Source organism: Cnephaeus nilssonii (genome assembly GCF_951640355.1).
Source record: "Cnephaeus nilssonii genome assembly, chromosome: 21".
Classification (NCBI taxonomy): domain Eukaryota; kingdom Metazoa; phylum Chordata; class Mammalia; order Chiroptera; family Vespertilionidae; genus Cnephaeus; species Cnephaeus nilssonii.
The window spans coordinates 27787413-27808915 of record NC_137092.1 but is presented as its reverse complement, the minus strand read 5'-3'; the positions used below and the strand labels follow the sequence as shown (position 1 = coordinate 27808915).

The 21503-nt window shown below is 41.8% G+C and overlaps 1 protein-coding gene across 2 annotated transcripts in view; it reads left to right on the top strand.

The window, feature by feature from the left end:
• Positions 1-2869: 2869 nt before the first annotated feature.
• KCNK2 (potassium two pore domain channel subfamily K member 2) overlaps positions 2870-21503 on the top strand; it is a 103128-nt gene continuing 84494 nt past the window's right edge. For both annotated transcript variants that reach the window (XM_079761923.1, XM_079761922.1), the window contains exons 1-2: positions 2870-3210; positions 6398-6708. In XM_079761923.1, the coding sequence (XP_079618049.1) occupies positions 3165-3210; positions 6398-6708 (357 nt within the window). In that variant the 5' untranslated portion in view covers positions 2870-3164. The remainder of the gene's footprint in view (positions 3211-6397; positions 6709-21503) is intronic.

Genomic DNA, 21503 nt, shown 5'->3' with positions numbered 1-21503 from the left:
AGCGAGACCAGGTGAATGATGCCAACAATCACACTCTCACTGAGATGTCTATCAAACACCTTTCTAGTGTCAGTCACTGGTTATTGTGGGTACAATGGGGAGTAGAGAGACGTGGTCAATGCCCTCCCTGAGCTTATAGTCTAGTTTAAGGAAGCACGACACCATGTGACAAGTGCCAAGTCAGTGTGACCAGACAATGTGACAAATGCAAAGGTACAAGCACAGGTTGCCCTGGGAAGCAAACAGGCAGGATTCAGGAGAAATTTTCAGACAACTGGGAATTGGAAGGATAATATCAGTGATGTCAACTAGCCGAGGCTAGAGTACCCAGTTATCTAATCCAACACTTACCCTAGGTCAGTGATGGCGAACCTCTGACACGCGTGTCAGCACTAAATATTTAGTTTTTGGTTTATTAAATACAATTATATATAACAATTATACATTTATGTTATTTAAACTATAAATATTGCGAAATAATGTTTTTTCCTCAAAGTGACACACTACCCGAGTTATGCTCAGTTTTTTGGCAAAGTTTGACACACCAAGCTCGAAAGGTTGCCCATCACTGCCCTAGGTGTTGCTGTAAAAGTATTCTTGTAGGTGTGGCTAACATCTCCCATCAGTTAACTTTAAGGAAAGATTGCCCTAGATGATGTGGGTAGACCTTATATAATCGGTTGAAGGTCTTAAGAGCAAAAAACGGAGGTTTCCCAGAAAGGATGAAATTCAAGCCTGAAGTATCAACTCAACTGAGTTTCCAGAGTGGCCCCAGGGTAGTGGTTGGCAAACTCATTAGTCAACAGAGCCAAACATCAACAGTACGACGATTGAAATTTCTTCTGAGAGCCAAATTTTTTAAACTTAAACTTCTTCTAACGCCACTTCTTCAAAATAGATTCGCCCAGGCTGTGGTATTTTGTGGAAGAGCCACACTCAAGGGGCCAAAGAGCCGCATGTGGCTGGCGAGCCGCAGTTTGCGGACCACGGCCCTAGGGGTTTCGGATGGATTTGCCAGTCCCACAACCCTGTGAGCCAATTCCTTAAAATAAATCTTGTTGGTCTGTTTCTCTGGAGAACTGCACTGATGCAGTGTCTTACTCATGTAGGCCTGGGTAAAGGATGGGGAAGGTGTGTGAGGGGGTGACGGTACCCAGGAATCGAAGTGATCAGGAAGCACATTGTATGCGACCTAGAGAGCCTGAGAGGGTTTTAAGTCTGGGAGTGAGAGGACCAGATTCACATTTTAGAAAGCACGTCCGAGGATATATCATTCTTGAGAGCAGAAGTGAGGAAAAACGTGTTTCAATTCCGCCACGAAGGAATTCCTACCCAGCAAGTCCTTTTCACTGGCAGAAAGAGGTGCTGAATCTCTTGGGTGGAACTGAAAGCATGATTTGACGTTTTTAATCCCTGGTGGGCACAGCCTTGCAAAAGAATGACATTGTTCTTCTTACAACCCAGAGTCTTCCTGCTCTACCTGCCCTCCTTCGGGGCTTGTGGCTTGCACGGATTTCTCACGTCTCTAGCTTTCACCAGGAGGCTGCCCTGGCCCTGGGCAAGGACTCCGATCTGGCCGAGCGGCCTCTCTGGCAGATAAACTGTCTCCCTCACGCCGCGGCGGAGGTGGGAGGGCGGAGGTCAGCTGGGGATTCCGGCTGCCCAAGTGGGAAGGGAGAGTTCACCAAGGGACAGAAGTTCCGCGGCTGCTCGTGTGTGCGGGGCGAAGGCTCGCCTCCCACCGCTGCAGCCCTAACTCTGCGGATCCCTCCTCCGCAGGTTCGCTTCCCGCCCGCGGCCCCCAGAGGTCGGCTGCCCCCGCGCCGCAGCTGGTCTGCGAGTCGGGGCGGGGCCTGGACCTGGCCGGGGAGGTGTGCGGGAGCGCCCGGGCCGCCCGCAGTCCCAAGTCTCCCACCCCGCCGCTCCGCCAAGAACGTTCGCCACCCCCTGTCCCCCAGCAAAGGGGTCTGGCTCCTGAGAGCCTAACCGATTCTTCCTCCGTTCCCTCTGCACCCCTCGATGTTTTCACCCTGGCTCCCGGTGCGTTCCCCATCCTGCAGGTTCGGAACGTGGTGCTCAGAGCTCCTAGCCCCAGGCCGAGCACCCTTAGAGAGCAGGTGGGGGTTGCGGGTGACTTAACCCTTCCCCGGGCGTAGGCGGGAAGGAGCCAGCACCCGCAGGGCAGCCCCCACTCCAGGGGTCTCAGGGCGCCCAAGGGGGGACGTCTCCATACGGCCCTGGGGGGCCAAGGGCTCCGTGGAGGTTCTACGCCCCGCACCCCGACTGGGAAGGAGAGCGGTGGAGCCCCGCGTGCCCGAGAGCGAGAGGGAGGACCCGGGGCGGGGGCAGGGTCAGACCCCGGGGCCGAGAGGAGCCGAGGCAGCAGGTGAGTCCCAGGGCTGTGTCCCCGGGCGGGGAGGCGGGCCGAGCGGGGCTGGGGAAGGGAGCCCCAGGCTGGGGCGACGCCGGCGAGGGCTGGGCTAGAAGGGGTGCGGGGAGGCGAGGCGGGCGGCGAGAGAGAGGGAGCGGGGAAGGGGCGGAGGGGAGGGAGTTCCGAAAGGAGGGAGAGGAGCCCGCTGGAGGGGAGAGCCGCGCAGGGCCACCGAGCCGGTGCCGCAGCTCGCGTGGGGCCCGGCGGGCTCGCGGGGGGAGACGCACAAAGACATGCGAAGAGGGGCTGAGCGAGGCTCGCGCACAAAGACGCCGGGGCGCACGGCCGCTGGGGCTGCTCCGACCGCCCCCGCGCCGCGCCGGGGCCGGGCCAGCGACGAGCCCGGGGCGGAGCGCGCGGCGGCGGCGGCGGCGGCGGCGGCGGGCCGGCGCGGGACCCGGGTCGCCCGCGCTCTCCGGGTGACCCGGGCCCGTCCGCAGGCGCGCGCGGGGGCGGCGGCGCCCGAGCCCAACTTGGCCTGGGCCTCGCCCTCTGCCCAGCCCGCGGGTGTCCCCTCCTTCCCGCGATTTCGTTTCTTCTCACGCTCCCCCCCCCCACCCCCTCCCGCGTCCAGCCCCGCTCTCCCCACCTTGTAAAACAAAGCCGGGGAAAATGCCTGCCCGCGCCGCTCGGAGCGCGCAGCCCGTCTCCGAATAAGAAGTGAGTACCATGGCGCGCGTGTGAGAGGTTCAAGTCCGTCTCCGGCCCAAACCCTGTGAATGCTGCATGCCTCATGCTGCCCAGCGCCTCGCCGGAGAAACCCGGCTGGAGCGCAGGAGGTGAGACCCCGGGGACCCCCTCCGCCTCCCGCCGCAGCCGGTCCGGGGACGGGTGCTGATGCCCCGCTGGCTGCCGGCGGACCTCTCCCACCTCCATTTCCCGTCCGAGGTGCGGGGTCTTAATCTGGGGTGGGAGGCAGACCTGTCACTCACTGCTCCTCCTCTGCTGCCTCTCCCCTGTCTCCCGCAGGTGCCTGCAGGTTTTGCATCTGCCTTGGGAATGGGTTTGAGACACCGGGTGTGTGTGTGTGTGTGTGTGTGTGTGTGTGTGTGTGTGTGTGTATGGTGGGGGGGGGGGGGAGGCTAGTTTCCGAAGGAGGAGGAGGGTCAACCCTTGGGAGCAACCGACAGGCAGGACGCGTGGTGACCCTGGGCGCACTTGTTGCCCGTTGCCCGGTGGGACAGGCAGTGGTGCTGAAAGAAGCTCGTTTCTCCTGGTTCTGAGTCGTCCATTGACTCCGGGAGCAGAGCGAAGACACACCTGGGTGAGGATGGGAGAGCAGGATTGAGAGGAGGCTGATGTGCTGGGGGCAGAGGAGGGCGGTCATGGTGGTGCCCAGAGCGTGTGGAGGGGACCAGTCTCTGGCTCCTTGGGCTGAGGAGCTTCTCTTGCTGATCACACCCCAAAGGACTGGAGGCGGGAACCAGAGGGTTTCCCATCTTAGACGGAGAGGAAAGGCTGTTGTTGTTTTTTCCATTTTGCTACCTCACCCGTTTCTGTCCATTCGGTCTGCCAAATGAGCATTATATGTATTTCTGCTAATTAAAAGATACGGCAGTAGCTTAAAATAAACTCCACCAGGAAAGGTATTAGCTTAACACACACACACACACACACACACACACACACACACACACACTTTTAAAAATATACCTATCCCCTTCTTCTGAAAGCATACAATGATGTTTAGTTTGGCGTTGGGATGGAGGCTTGGGATCTGGGGAGCATCCAGGTAAATAGTCTTGGTGTTTTCCGGTTCTGCAGACTGGGAACCACTGACAGGAACAATCAGAAGCAGGAGAGAACAGAGAACTGCAGGGAAAGGATTGGGAGCTTCCTCCAGAGAGATAATGTTGAGCTTCTATGTGATTTTGTTATTTTTATTCCAAAAAAAAAATGGCTTAATTTTAGGTTAGGACCTTTATTTTTCACTCAAACTCATAAGGCAGCGTGAAGGTCTGGTGGGGTGGTTAGACAGCAGATGACAGTGATTTTAGCTATTATCAGCATTTCTATTTAAAACGTATTTTTTTTTAATGAAAATCCCAAATATATAGCCAGTGTTGATTTTGAGTGAAGTTGCCTTTACGAACAAGAGATGTTCAAAGTGTCTGTGAGTTTGGGGCTTTATTCGGAGCAGGTGAGAGGCCCAGGAGAGAAACGTGTACATACTTATACTTAATTGCTGTAAGGAACGTATGTGGAGATCCTACATATGTACAGGCACTGTAACCCCATCAGAGCTCTGGCTTCCTCTCTTCAAAGTCAGAACCATTCAGAGCTTTGCTGGTTGAGGATCCCTCTGTTATCTGCCATCATTTCACAACACTGCTTAGCACTGGTGCTTCAAATAGCTTTGTTTGCAAAGCTGCTTGTTTGATGGGAAACTGAAGATTTAGTTTATGAATTCAAACTGTGGTAGTCCTAAATTTAACTCAGCGGTAATCAAGAGGGCAAGGTATGTAGCCACGTGAAAATTGACACTCTCTATTTCCTTCTCATCCTCAAGTAATTTAAGGTTCCTGTAGGGTATTTGGGGACAATTCCATTGGGATTTCCCATATACTTACCCAAAAGTGTCTTTTAGGTTAGGTTACCATTTTATTAGACTTGTATTATATATACTATTTCTACTTGTTTCTATAACAATTATGGGCAATAAGTTGATTCTTCTAGTTGAGTTGGTGGCTTTTTAAAATTTCCTTTTTGTTGGCCATTCTATTATTCCTTTTGGTTCAGTGTTATTTTTCCAATCAAATATATTGTCATAGATGGCTTATTTTCCCCTTAGCAAGTAGAAGTCTAGTATCTCTTGTATTAGCTAAAAAGGAATCCATTAATGATATTTTTGAACAGCTCAGATGAATAATAAATGGATTTAGAGTCACCTCAGAGTATATGGGAATTTGTAAGAGAACACATGAATTCATTCTAATGGAGCAATTAGCTTTGTACAGAGCATGTAGGGTCCAAGGTGTGAGACAAGGTTTTAAACTTTTTTTTTTTCTTGATAATGTTCACTGTTGAAATGGAAGGAACTTGTCATGTCTTGGCTGCACCAAGGATTTTGCCACAATGGGTAGCGATACTCTTGTTTTTATACACATGTCAGAGATTGAATAACAAAACATAGGGAATGCTTAACCATGAGCCCAATTTAGAGGATAAGAAAAAAGAAATGATTGGGCTACTGTGGTTTATTTACCATCATCATGTAGTACCAGAAAATTACTAATGTTTTACTTTGAGCAATAATGTCTGGGTCATAAATTCACTTATAATACAATTCCTTTATTATAATGAATTTTTTAAGGCAAAAGTAGAGAATGTTATTTACGTTGATTGCCGTGGTATAGAGTGTTAAGTACTTGGGAAGGGGAGTATCCAGGAACCTTCTTCATGAGTATCCAAATATCTACTTTAGCATCATCCACTCTTAGGAGTTCAGTAAGTCTTTGTTGACTCATGGTGGACAGATATAAATTTTGAAATTAATTAGGAAGCCCTCAGACATGTCAGAGAGGAAGGGAGAGGGACAGAGAGATAGAAACATCAACAATTAGAGGGAATCATTTATTGGCTGCCTCCTGCACGCCCTCCACTGGGCATCGAGCCAGCAACCCGGGCATGTGCCCTGACCGGGAATTGAACTGTGACCTCCTGGTTCATAGGTCGATGCGCAACCGCTGAGCCACACTAGCTGGGCGGGCATGCTTTTATTTTTTTAAGTTTCTCGGTCCAACTCCTGTTTGTTTGTTTTTCCCTCCCATCTGGATCCCCAATAGCAACAGAGAGCGGAGGCCCAGCCCCTTTTCCTTGAACCCATTTATATGCTCCTGGGTGCATTTCTGGTTCCAGGGCTTCCACCAGGAGAACAGAATTCCGTCCACCTTTGCAACCCCTTCGACAAGCCCAGCCGTTACCCCACTAACCTCCTCCAACCTAACCCTCCTTCTCTGTTGTCAGTGGCGGCACCTGACTTGCTGGATCCAAAATCTGCCGCTCAGAACTCCAAACCGAGGCTCTCGTTTTCCACGAAACCCACCGTGCTTGCTTCCCGGGTGGAGAGTGACACGACCATTAATGTTATGAAATGGAAGACGGTCTCCACGATTTTCCTGGTGGTGGTCCTCTATCTGATCATCGGAGCCACCGTGTTCAAAGCCCTGGAGCAGCCTCACGAGATCTCGCAGAGGACCACCATCGTGATCCAGAAGCAGACATTCATTTCCCAGCACTCCTGCGTCAACTCGACTGAGCTGGACGAACTCATCCAGGTAACGGCGCAGAGGGGTGTTACTCTGTTTCCTCCGTGGGGAAAGAAAGACTAAGAGTTAGAGGAGGCACCTCACAGCACAGAGCTGTCCTGATTTGCCTGTGGGGGCCCCGGGTCCACTTTTCTCCTTCACACTGAATTCTTCTCTGCAGACTGTCTCCTTTCGACACGTCTTCCCTCTTTTCTTACTTCTGCCACCTTTTCTTCTCCTTTTCCTTTATGTCTCCCTCCCACTATACCTTCTCATCCTCTTCTGTTCCTGCTCTTCTGTATTTCTATCCTGGCCTCTCCCAGCTTTCTTCCCCTTTGCCCTGCCTTAGAACTGCCAGCGGACCCCTATGGACCTGGGGTTACTTGCTGGAGGTCCTTCGGGCTCAGTGGGCATTGCCGCCTGAGAAAGTTGGCTGTGGCAAATGAGAGGAAAATATAAGGCAGGAGAGCTGGGTTAGTTGTGGCCGTGACCATCGTAAGGTAAAAAAAGATGAGTTTGTGGTGAGATCCTCTGAGCTTGGCACCCCTCGTGGTTAACAAGTTGTAGCTCCCATCTTTCACCGAGCCCAATATAACTGATAACTGCCTTTTCTAGGTACCTAGGGAGAAGTGGTTAATCATTGCTTCTCTAAACCCCAACTGAAAGCAATGTACACTGTATGGGAAAATAAGAGCTTTTGAATAAAAACTAATTTAGTTTTAATGTACTCTATAAAAGCAGAATAGTATCTTTATGGAGAAACACTTTGTTTTAAAATATAATCCCAAAGTGACTTGCAAGTTTCAGTTCGGCTCCTTGAGATAGCTATATTTTTGTTGTAGATTTTTTTTTGCACGAAACATAAGCCAAACCAAGAATCCTGGTCAAGAAGAAAGCCCTAGACCTTTCTTATAAGGAGAGATCCGACTGGTTTTTGAAAACACTCTTCCTCATCTTATAGTTGGTTTTACATCATTTGAATGCGTTGAAACAGTAGGTTGAGGGAAGAAATTATTATTGGTTTTAATCCAGCTTTGTGTTCTAAGACCTTTCCTCTCTTATTTCCTTTGGCCATGGATTCCCGAATGCTTTCTCTGCCCTTTGTAGCCCTTTATATTTATAGAATACACATACAAGTTATTACTCAAGTTTTATTCACAATTATCAAAGTTAATATTCTCTGACCCTCATTTAGCTCCTGCCACATTCAGACACTTCTGCCTCTCACTTATTTGACTTAAATTTTGAAAAGTCTCCTCATGTACTTATATACTGAATTCTCTATTATTTTTAGATGATAGCAACATTTCCAGTATTGACAGTACACCTGGCAGCTAATATCATTGTTCCACCCATTCCCTTGCCTGTTTCTACATAAGATCTCGATCACTTCACTCTCTTTGTGCCTCCTAATCTTAAGAGGTACTAAAAATCTCTGAAGAATCCCCATGTCCCTTGGGTGTTAGAAGAAGTACTCTAAATTAAAAAATAATAATAAGAAGAAGAGCCCTAGGCTGTCTTGGAGGTAGCCCGAAGTAGTGGTAAAAGCCTAAACTTTGGGATAAATGTATTTTAAACTCCAGTTGAGTACTTTTTTAGAGGTGCCATCTTGAACAAGTAATGTTGCTCTCTAAACTTTAAATGATCTCTCTGGACTGAGGAAAGAATACATATGAAAGAGGGTTGCTGGGAAGAATGAAGAGGTAATTCAAGTAAAGCATTTAAGTGCTTAAAAAATGTTAGGTTTGTTTGCTGTTGTTATCCCCTTATACCATACTCCTACTCCATCCCTTTTTTGGGTTGAAATATCTGATTCTTAGAATCTGAATTGAGATGTGTTTAGTCGTGGATAGGAGAAAAAGGCCTGGGGTTTCGGGACACTGCTGGAGGAAACTGTGTGAATTCGAAAATGGTCCCACTCTTCAGCACCACCCACATTTAGTACTTAGGATCGTGCAAACAACTTGAAGGTCATGGCAGGTGGAGACCATCTGGAGGTGGAGATGGTCATTTTTGCTACATTGCTTTTGGAATGCCAACAAACAGAGCTCAATATATGACCTAATTCTTTTCTTTCTGCCCCACAGAGGCAATCCACTTTAGCTTCATTAATATTCACTGCTGGTTGAGTATTTTTGTGCTTATTTAGTATTTTTTCAACGCAGAAGTTGCCCATTATTTATTATATTACTCACCTTTATAACCATATGGCTTTAATAAATTATATTCTCTCTCTTTGGTAAAATAAATCTTTATAACGGCATGGCTTCAAGGACCAAGATCAATGTTTTAATAGGGAGGAAGGCAAATGAGCCAGTAATCATATATTAGAATTACATTTCACTCATCTGATTTTCATAAATTTCAAAGTGATTTATTTTCCTATTTAATCATCCTTTAAAACCTCACTAATACATATATTATTATAACTTTGTTTCTGGAGATTTATTCTGTTCCTTTCATTGCGCCATGCTTTCCTGTCTCTTTCGGTTGTGATCTATCTATTTGAAAACACAGCCCCCTCTTCAATCTTTACCGACTGACTATGTATAGAGAAAGACTTTCACCAATTTAGCTGCGCTTGAGAGGCCTCTCAAACCTTTGCTGTAGATTCATCTTCTCTGGACTTGTGCATGTAAATTCCCAATTAGATGGATTTGCCAGTTTCTTTTTCTTTTTCTTTTTTTTTTTTAGGGGCTTATAATCTCTTGCTACCTCTGGTGTCTGTCCGCAGTACTGCAGGTTTTCTGGAATTGCTGGAAGCCATTCAAGTCACTTTTATTCTCAGTGGTCCCCAGGTTTGTAGAGTGTGCTGCATCCTGTCAGTACTCTGTGTTGGGCAAGACAGAAACCATCTCTTTGGGTAGCCCCCCAAAAGCCAGAACGTTGGACGCATGCTCCACTCTTTTCTTGCCCCACGGTGGAGAGGCTGCCAAGCTGTGTTGGCCTCTGTCTGTTGTACCATGGGTCCTCTGGAGCAGAGGCAAGATGTCCAGCTCACTTTTGTTCTCAGTGTTCCTCAGGCATCTAGACTGTGCCAGGCCCTATCAGTGCTCTGAAATAGGCAAGATGGAAACCAGTCCCGCCCAGCCAGTGTGGCTCAGTGGTGGAGCATCAAGCTATGAACCAGGAGGTCATGGTTCGATTCCCTGTCAGTGCACATGCCCGGATATTGGGCTCAATCCCCAGTGTGGGGCATGCTGGAGGCAGCCGATCAGTGATTCTCTCTCATCACTGATGTTTCTATCTCTCTCTTCCCCCTCTTCTTTTCTCTTAAATAAATATATTTAAAAGAAACCAGTCCGTTAGGCAGGACCCTAGAAACCCAGAACATTAGATGCACATTCCAACCTTTCCCTTCCCAGGTTGAAGCCAGGGGCTGGGAGTTTTCTTCTGATCATGCTGCGTTGAAGTGGGGGAAAGACTGGCGATCTGAAAGATAATACAGGCATACTGTGGAGATATTGTGGGTTTGGTTCCAGACCACCACAACAAAGTTAATATTACGATGAAGCAAGTCACAAAAAAATTTTTTTTCCCAGTGCATGTAAAAGTTCTGTTTACAATATACTGTAGACTAGTAAGTGTCTTAAAACAATAGCATTATGTCTTCATACATCATAAATACCTTAATTAAAAAGCACTTTATTGCTAAAAAATGCTAACCATCATCTGGGCCTTCAGTGAGTCACCATCTTTTTGCTGGTGGAGGGTCTTGCCAGGATGTTGAGGGCTGCTGACTGAGCAGCGAGGTGGTTCCTGAAGGTTGCCACATCAATGGTCCCTGCCTTCCATGACTGCTTTCTCTGTAGCACGTGATGCTGTTTGATAGCATTTTACCCACAGTAGACATTCTTTCTGAATTGGAATCAGTCCCCTCAAAACCTGCTGCTGCTTTTCAACTAAGCTCATGTAATAGTCTCAATTCTTTGTTGTCCTCTCGGCAATCTTCACAGCATCTTCACCATCAGTTTGTTCTGTCTCAAGAAACCACTCTTTGCTCATCCATAAGAAGCAGCTTCTCATCCATTCAAGTCTGGTCATGAGATGTTACAATTCAGTCACATCTTCAGGCTCCTCTTCTAATTCTAGTTCTATTGCTATTTCCACCACATCCGCAGTGACTTCCTTCACTGAAGTCTCCCCTCAAAGTCAGCCATGTGGGTTGGAATCAACTTCTTCCACATTCCTATTAACATTGATATTTTGACCTCTTCTCATGGACCACAAATGAATGTTCTTAATGGCATCTAGAATGGTGGATCCTTTCCAAAGCTTTCAATTTACTTTCCTCAGATCCATCAGAGGAATCGATATCTATGGCAGCAAAAGCCTTACGAAATCTATTTCTTAAATAATGAGACTTGAATGTTGACATTACATCCATGGGCTGCAGAATGGATGTTGTGTTAGAAGACATGAACACAACATTCAGCTCACTGTACATGTCCATCAGAGCTTTTGTGTGACCAGGTACGTTGCCAGTGAGCAGTAGTATTTTGAAAGGAATTTGTGTTTTTGAACAGCAGGTCTCAATGGTGGGCTTAAAATATTCTTTAAACCATGTTGTAAACAGATGTGCTGTAATTGAGGCTTTGTTGTTCCATTTATAGATTACAGGCAGAGGAGATTTCGCATAATTCTTAATGGCCCTAGGATTTTCGGAATGGTAAATGAACGATGGCTTCAACTTAGAGTCACCCTAACAAGAGAGTCAGCAGGTTCTTTGAACCTTTGAAGCCAGCCATTGACTTCTCTCTAGTTATGAAAGTTCTAGATGGCATCTTTTTCAAATAGGAAGCTGTTTTGTCTACATTGAAAAGCCATTGTTTACTGTAACCACCTTCATGAATTATCTTAGCAGGGTCTTCTAGCTAATTTTCTGTGGCTTCTGTATCGTCATTATTTGACTTCACCTTGCACTTTTATGTTGTGGAGACAGCTTCTTTCCTTAATCCTCATGAACCAAAATAGCTTCAAAATTTTCTTCTGCAGCGTCCTCACTTCTCTCAGTCTTCATAGAACTGAGCAGAGTTACAGCCTTGCTCTGGATTAGCCTTTGGCTTAAGGGAATGTTGTTGGTTTGCTCTATCCAGACCACTAAAAGTTTCTATACATCAGCAATAAGGTTTTTTCACTTTCTTATTCATGTGCGCACTGGAGTAGCACTTTTAATTTCCTTTAAGAGCTTTTCCTTTGCATTCACAACTTGGCTAATTGGTGCAGGAGGCATCCCTTTTGGCCGATCTTGGCTTTCAACCAGTAGTAGGTGGCCAATCAATGATTCTATCTCATTAAAAAAAAAAGATATATCTTTATTGATTTCAGAGAGGAAGGGAGAGGGAGAAAGAGATAGAAACATCAATGATGAGAGAGAATCGTTGGTTGGCTGCCTCATGCACACTCCCTACTGGGAATTGGTGTATGATTGGTTTGAGTTGCTTTTCAGACACTCAGGGGAGTGGTCCAGAGTGAAGAATACATTTGGGAGATATGAGCATCTTGGTGATGCTACATGAAATCCCCTAGGAGTATGGATGGATGGAGAGGGACAGGACCAGGGACTCAGAGGTGAGGGCGATGAGACAGTGGTCAGGGGGATTAGAGGAAATCAGAGAGCGTGGTGTTCTATGAGCCAAGTGAGGACATGTCACAGAATGGGAGAGACCAGCTCTGTCAAATGCTACTGCCAAGTCTCCCTCTCTTTACCATGATCTGTAATAGTCAATTGGTACTGTAGTCTATAAACTAATGATAGTAATTTTATGTATAATTAGAAATCATTAAGCCCAAACATGACACAAATAATTTTTGAGCAGTTAGCTCAAACACTAAACACACAGGCTGTATATGACACAATCATAAAAGATAAGTCCTGTGACCATTTGGGACACATTATACACATGTGGATAAAATAAACAGGATGTTCACCCACTTTCAAACTTATGAATGGATTCTTTTTAAAAATTTAATTATACATTTATGTATTGGCGCCTTTAAAGTGTTTTCACATAGAAATAAATTATAAGCAATAGCTATGCCCAAAGCTATCATATAGCTGAACTGTAACACCAAGACCTGAGACTGAAACCATAATTTTTTTTTTTAATTTTACTGCTTTCATTTATTTTGCTTTTATTATTTTTACTTACTTGGAGCTAGTGATCCATTTGACGTCTCCGTGCCTCAGCTTTTGTGGAAGATAAATAATATGTATCTGGTTTCTCTTATGTGATACCATATTGATAATGGTCACAGAGTTATTTTTATGAGATGGTGAAACACCTCAGTCTTACAGTGCTGGTTCCAAATAGACTCTAGAGGACACTCAATAGAAGCACGGTGGCGATTAAAAGTGAAACAGTGAGTGAAGTTCAAATGCTTTCAGTCGCCTCCTGATGCGAGCACTCTTCCCCCTTCATGCATCTCCCGGGCCCTCAAGAAACTCCATGTTGCTCACTGTGACTTCTCATTCCTCTCTCTCTCTCTGCCCAGTTTAAGTGTATCCTGCTCGTTCCACCGGCATAAACACATTGTTGTTTCGAGGGAGTCTGAGGACAGGAGAGCAGTGAATATCACTAAGGATGTTTGGTCCAACTTGTTACTTCTCCAGTCATGAGATCCATCATCCCTTAAAGATCACTCTAGCGCCCTGGCCTGTGTGGCGCAGTTGGTTGGAGTGTTGTCCAGTACGTCAAAAGGTAGCTGGTTTAATTCCCTGTGAGAGCACATTCCCACGTTTTGGGTTTGACCTTTATTGATGGCTAATCTGGGCTGTGCAAAGTTTGATTTACTCAAATACAAATCTGATGAACTGGTCTCTTTGTTGGTTGTGCATGGGTGTACAGAAGCTGAGATCTTCAATCCTTGTTATGTCCTTTTAGTTACATATTTAGGAAGGGCAGGAAATCAATAATAAAAAAAGATGGCTCTAGTAATGGCATCTTCATAGGTTGGTTGTTGTGCCCTGAAATGCTCTTGGGACTGGTATCCTTGTGTGAATAAAGATGAATAATACAGCATCTGTGAATGACTAATGTAGAAAACATGGGGAAAGATGCCAGGCTCGTTTTCGGCGCTGATGGTTGTGGTGTGACACTCTTAAGGCAGTCTGAGAGGTGCCTGAGGGAAGGGTTTAATTGCATTTTTGTGCACTAACTATTGGACACTTGTCAAAGGGTAGCCCTGCCATTCCATTCGGCTTGAAGAAGTATAAGAAATTGTATCATGTTCATGTTTCTCAACAAAGTAGGTTTCAGCTAATTCAGTATTTATTTTAACTGGGGAGTGTATGGGTGTGTAATTGAGAGCGATGGGGAAACTTGGGAGGAAAGCTAAGAAGCTCAGACAGGAAGAGTATGAATCACTACATTTTAGGAAGTAATTCATACGCTATTTTTGCTGTCTTGATTGGGTGACATTGAACCAAGAAATATAAACATATGAAACAGTTTTGTAAGACTTCCTTTTCTCTGCATAATGTTAGCAAGTCATCAGTACATTTATCTGTAGTGTATGAAGAAATGTTACCTGGAACCTGCAAGCACAGACATTTCTTGTAGGCTTATTTAATGGCAATGAGTCAACTCTGTGGAAGTAAGAAATACATAAATTTTACAGGGCTTGAAGCAGAGGAACTGTCTATGAGAATATTATTGGAATGTTTTAGTATTGTGATATTTGACCTTCATCAATGACTAATTTGCGTTGTGAAAAGTTAGATTTACTCAAATACAACTCACATTAACTGGTCTCTGAGGTGTGTGTGTGTGTGTGTGTGTGTGTGTGTGTGTGTGTGTAGAGGCTGAGATTTTCAATCCTGGTTATGATCTTTTAGTTACCTATTTAGGAAAGGCAGGAAAAAAATCATTTGTTTTTAAAACCCACAAAACCTGTTTCAACTTGTAGCTATTGTGGAAATATATGCTTATGTGTACTGGAAAATCAGATGAGCAAAAATCAGTGACATTCTCTTGGAAAAGCCAACAGAATCTCCAAATTTGGGGATTCTATGGATACATGTAATTGGCAGTAAAACTCGCTCGTTCCATTTTGGGCTACTTTTTTTCCCTCAGTTTAGAATGTCAGGCCTTAGGAACAGTGCAGGAATAAATGCTGGCTAGTGTGGTTGGCCTTAGGCTAAATGGTATAAAAATGTACCGTGTTCTTCGATGCTGTGTCTCCTTGATCTCAGTCTTCTGCCCACACAAATCCTATTTTAAGGACAACCTCTTTTATAGAACTTCCTAGATAGAGTGACTGTGAGTCGTATTAATTCCCAGCTTATGCTTGTACAACTATCTCTTCTTTGTTATCTCAGCAACCTTTATCTTTCTCCCTTCTGTATGCCCTGTTGTTTCCTCCTGACTTCTCTCTCAACCTCCTCTCTGCATATTTTTCTTTTCTTTTATTAATCTTATCCCCCAACTTATGCTGAGATGAAAGGGGCCAGAAATATAGATGGAGATTAATATTCTGATAGACTATTAGTATACCATACAATAATATGGAATCTAGGAAAACTCATGAAAGCACATACAGGTAGGGAAATGCAGGTCTCGGTATGCTGGCTTCACATGAATTTTTCTGGCTCCTTCCGTGTTGCACTGACTCGGGGGTCCCAACCAGGTGTTAGCCTGCTGCCCCACAGTGTCATTCCAGGCAGGGCTCAAAGAATAGCAGAATTTCAGTGTTTCAAGTTCAATCCTTGTTTGGTATATAAATCATCTCTACAACAACTTGGACGATGGTCACTGATGACCCTTGGATGCCATTATACAAATTCACTCAGCGATAGAGAAGTGGTTATGTAAACTATGTTACATGTTGCTACTCAGTGAGATGTCTATGAAGTGAGATATTGATGACCTCAAAATGCCTTGGAACATGCTTATGTTATATGAAAATAGTTGAAAGCAGATTTAATGCTTATAACCTTTAACAAAACTAAAAGTTAAATACATGCAGGTTGCAAAAAAATATCTTTTACGGACTGTGAGTGATTTTTTAATTCTTATTTTTCCAAATGTTCAATACCATGTATATTACTTTATGATTGAAAAAAATCTTCCATGGTGGATGTAACCAAGGGATACAGCCCTCCACCCAGCAGTACGCCTCCTGCTTCCGGTCCACCTCCAACTAATTCTGTGGTTCCCTGTTTTGGACTTTAAGCTGTTTTTTTTTTATTATTATTATTATTAATGGGAAATCAATTTGCACTTTCAAAAGAGCAAGAAAAAGGGTGTGCACTTCATTAGTCTGTATAAAAATAGCTTTGACATGCAATGGCGTAATCCCCAATAGGAGGAGAGACCTGGGAAGGTAATCGAGATGTTGACTTTTTGAGGTGCTTTCCAAAGACTGTTGTGCAGATGCTGCTTCCTGTTGGAAATGCTACCCTTTTTACGTTATAAGAATTAAGTCTTTTGAGGTTTTTTTTTTAAAGGGTGCCTTAAAAATAAATAACAAGGGTGCCTTATAAGAATTTCTAATTAATGTGTGGTTAAACTTAGGTCATCCATTACTTGGAAACATATTCCAGGACTTTGAAAGCCTTTTAAAGAAACTATGAAAAAAATAGATAGATTAAAAACGTTATTGCATGTTGTCTTGGTCACTTAAAAGATATACTCTGGGAAAACCTTGAAAACTTGCTCCTTTAGCAGACTCTAAATATAGCATATTTAATCCCCTGTGTTCTGTATAAAATATGCAAATGTCTTTTTTTTTCTGCATGAAATGAGAAATATATATTGTAGAAAGAAAAAGATTGTTGATGTTAGATTTAGAACACTCTCACCTTTTTCTATACTTATAATAGTCCATTTAACTATGGGATATAATTGTGGCATTTTTTTGTATTTATGTTGATGTCTCTCTTTTTTCTAGGCCAAAACAAACAAACAAAAACCATAAATGCCATCTTCATATAACTACAGAATTTCTGAAAAACGAAGTTATATGGAATGTGTCTCAAGTTCATTTATCAAATTGGAGGCTAGAATGTATATTAGTATAGAATTTTTGATATCAAAAGAGGAATATACAAAGTTACTTCTATAAAATGTAATCATCTTAAATATTAGATAATATCCCTTGATTTCTCAAATATATGCAAAGTTGGACACAACTTGAATATCCAACAAGGAGTAAGTAATCCAGGCTTTCCTAGAATAGCATTTTCAGCCATACAGGGTTTTACTTAAACTAACAGGTATATATTCTTCACAGTAGAACTCTAAGGCCATGATAGATTGTTGTTGTTTTTTGTTTTGTTTTGTTTTTTAAATATATTTTATTGATTTTTACAGAGAGGAAGGGAGAGGGATAGAGAGTTAGAAACATTGATGAGAGAGAAATATCAATCAGCTGCCTCCTGCACACCCCCTACTGGGGATGTGCCCACAACCAAGGTACATGCCCTTGACCGGAATCGAACCTGGGACCCTTCAGTCCTCAGGCTGTAGCTCTATCCACTGAGCCAAACCAGTTAGGCCATGATAGATTGTTTTGCTATGAAGTTTCCTGCTTATGGGAATTAGCTTTAATACTGCAGTAATAAATACCACACTGCAATGAAATGTAGTATGTTTAACACACTATTCATGAAAATATCAGTACTATTATTTTGCATGATAATATGAAATTGTCATTTTGTTGGCCAAAAAGTTCTTGGATATTGGCAATATTATATGGTTCAACCCAGTATTATCATTAGCTGAGAACAGCACTGGAGTATACTTATGGAATATTATGCTAATATGGTATAGCTTTCAAAAATTTGTTTGCTCTCTTGTTGGATTATCAATAGTCCCAGAAATATTACCTCATGCATTGAACTCATGGGAACATTTTTATGATTGTCAGTAATTTTCTCAAGTTCCAAGCCTGTGCTAGTTTCATATTATTACAAACAAGATGGGATATAACAATATCCCATGTCTTAACAATATTTGGTGTTAAAGCTGATTATAGTTCTAGAAAGACAGGTGACATTGAGACATCAACATTTTATAATTCAAGAATGCACAAATTTACAGTAGAATGCTGTGAACTTTGATTCTAAAGCCATTGTTTCATGGAAACTAAGATTTTCATAATTTTGAGTAATTACCTTTATCGTTTCTATGAGTATAAGCCTCTTAGAACTCTAAGTATAAGCTCATAATCTTGACTATGATTCAACTTCCTTTCCTTATGCACATTCTATTATTGACTATAAACTGAAGAGCAAAATTGAGTGACAACCCAACCAAAATCTACTATATCTATTGTAGATTTTAAGTTTGGAAACCCTTCAGGTAATAATAATATATTAGAATTAAATGCATAGGACCCAGCATTACTTCACCCTAACCTAAACAATTCAACTTATTCATCAGTTGTCAACATGACTTCATTTCTACAAAAATTGCCTTTAATGGAAAAGTGAATTTTTATTATTGATGAAGTGGTTGTTTGGTCACATTATATGGCATATACAGAAACAGTTCTAATGAAGGTATTTGTTAAATGATCTAATGGCCTGAATTTGTGTTGAAATTGCAGACTCTTAGATCTATGAGAGTGCACTTGCCAAGGGCATTCAATTTCCTGTGGATGGTGACCAAGAGAACTTGTACAAAAATATAAAATAAATTTACAAGAATATTCCAGAAAAAGGACCTCATGGTAGACTCATTCTCATAGTGATTTGACATATTCTCAGTTCCATCTCAAGCTTCTGTTGCAATAATCACAGTTCTGTGATAACTATTTACAGCCCACACATTGCCAGGCATACTGTTTATAAGTCTGCTTTTGCTTATTTTGCACTTAAATAATTTGTGGCCCTTATCCAAGTGTCTGGGTAATGTCGCACCTCATCATGGACAAGCAAAAGAACAGGCTAAAAAATCATGGTGCTGGTCATGAAAGCTATATTAAGTCCATTGTTGGAGGAATTAGCTTGCTTCTAGTCAGTAAAATAATTTACTTACTGGGGTGGAGTCTAAGGATATGCCTTATCTCTTCTCATCTGTATCGCCATGTTTTTACTTCTCTTGCTTCCCCATTGCCTAACACCTTAAGCAATTGATTATTTGAATAAATGAATATTTTTGAATAAATGAATGTAAAATATAAAAAGATACTTTGGATGCAATTATAATCTATCTCAATCCCAACCCCTCTTCCTTGATTTTTACTGGAAATGTTACTGTTTCCTGGGAATCATAAGGCTAGAGATCACTGAGCCTGTGCTTACAATGTGTGTGTTCCTATCTTAAGATATTTCCAAAGACATTTTACATTTTTTAAGTTTATCTGTCCTCCTAATTTTTTTTGTCTGCTCATAATTATTTAATTAAATACCATTTTCTTGCCAATGGTCAATGTATCTAATGATAAAACACTGATGTCATTGAGAAATTTATGTGACAAAAAAACCCCCAAGAAAGTCTGTTATCATTTCTGTTTAACATTGCTTTAGAAATACTAGGCAATGTAATAAGAGATGAAAAGTAATAAAACATAGTTACTGAAAGATGCTGAGATAAAATGTCTTATTTGTAAACTATAAATTTGCTTACTTTGGTTTTTCAGGTAGAAAATAAAAAAGAAATAAGAGCAGTGAGTTGAAGTAGCATAGAGCAGCGGTTCTCAAGATGTGGTCCCAGGACCATCTCAGAGGTTTAATGAGGTCAAAGCTATTTTCTTAGTAATACTGAGATTTTTTTTGCCTTTGTCCTCTGATTATCTCTTGAGTTTTCTGCAGGCGATGTGTTGTTCTCTCTCAATATATTGAAAGAAGAAACATATTAGAATTTGTTTTCTATTAAGCCAGATATTTAAGAGATTTATAAAATTATAGAATAATGCCCCTCTTCTCACTAAATGTTTGTTTTGGAAAACAATTATTTTTCATAAAAGTAGGTTACTTATGTTCATATATAATGGGATTCTTGTTATATTTTGTATGAGTAGAAACATTTCAAGAATTATAAATTCAAACAAATGTAAATATCATTAGTTATAACTCACATATACAAAAGCTCATTGATGTCTTCAATCATTTTTGAGACTGTAAAGTGGTTTTGAGATTTAAAAAATTGAGACCTGCTGGTGCAGAGAATGAGCAATATACTGCAATAACCAGTTATAATTTAAAATGGAAATAATAATATACCTAAGAAGAACCTTACAGACCTGTGTGAAGTATATGAAAATACTCTAGTTTAGGATATTTAAGAGGACTCAATAAATGGAGATTCATACCATGTTCTTTGATGGAAAGTGTTATTATTATACTAGTGTTCATTCTCCTTAATTAATTTATAGATTTCACATATATCCAAACAATGGATTTGGTAAGCCTGTGGAAATGAAAATTTGTATAAAATTTAACTAAAGGATCCCAAAGTTTGTGCAAGAATAATAGGTAGTAACTGCAAAAAAAATTTTTTTAAAGAAGCATAATCAGGGCGACCTGTCTTTTCTGATATTAAAGTTACAATATAGAGTCAGATAAGGAAAATCATTTAACTCAAAACTAGTTTCATTGTACTGTGAATATACATGAATATGTATATATTTGTGTGCTTTGAATATATGATAAAGGAAATATTAGTGTTCAACCTCACTCACCATAAAGGATATATAAATGAAATAATTCTTATCAGTTTGGTGAAGATAAAATATTAATATTAGAGGTAATAATATTGCTAAGCATTTATAAATTGTTGGGGAAAGAAATTGTAAATTGTAACAACCTTCTTGGATAACTATACACCAAGTGCTTCAAAATATTCATAATCTTCAATGTGGCAGCTTTATTTCTAGAAATCTCTCTTGAGGAAATATTCAGAAATGCAAAAGTATTTATACACAAAAATGTTCATGGCACCATTTTTTATAATAAGACACATTTTGGAATGTCTACATATTGAGAAATGATATTTCCATAACAAATATGGTATTGACAAGGAAAAACTGCATCTAGAATAATGATTAAAAACAAAATATATTTCATATATTTCATAAATCCAACTATGTAAAAAGGGTTACAAAATACCAGGAGAAGATACCTTAATAAATTAATAGTGGTTATCTCTGGGTTCTGGAATTATGAGTAGTTTTTATTCATAACATACCTTTATAACTTTCTGTATTTTTCTAATTTTTTGCAATGAACATATGTCATAGTTAATGTAAACAATTATAACTCAATTAACTTTACACACAACCACTGAAGTTTTAATTTATAGATGAAAATAAATTAGATGAATGAAACTTTATTCTGTATTTCAGCTCTGGATTACCTGCTTTACCACATCTGACAGTAACTTCTTGGATAGTGCCTCCAAGAATTCCTACAGTGTAGTGTTTGCCCATTCACCAGGAAACTATATAACCTTAAACAAGCTACTTTACCTCTTAGGTCTTTAGAAGTTTTCTCTAATTTTAAAATCTGTAAGTCAAGTAATGAAGATTTCTAAGACTATATTTCCAACAGAAATGTCTTATCTGAACTATCTCTATGGTGTTTTTTTTGTTTTGTTTTTATTTTAAATATATTTTATTGATTTTTTACAGAGAGGAAGAGAGAGGGATAGAGAGTTAGAAACATCGATCAGCTGCCTCTTGCACACCCCCTACTGGGGATGTGCCCGCAACCAAGGTACATGCCCTTGACCGGAATCGAACCCGGGACCTTTGAGTCCGCAGGCCGACGCTCAATCCACTGAGCCAAACCGGTTTCGGCTATGTTTTTCTTTCACTACACATTTTCTCCTAACACATTCCCATTATTTTTATTTTATTTACTTTTACTGGTTTCAGAGAAG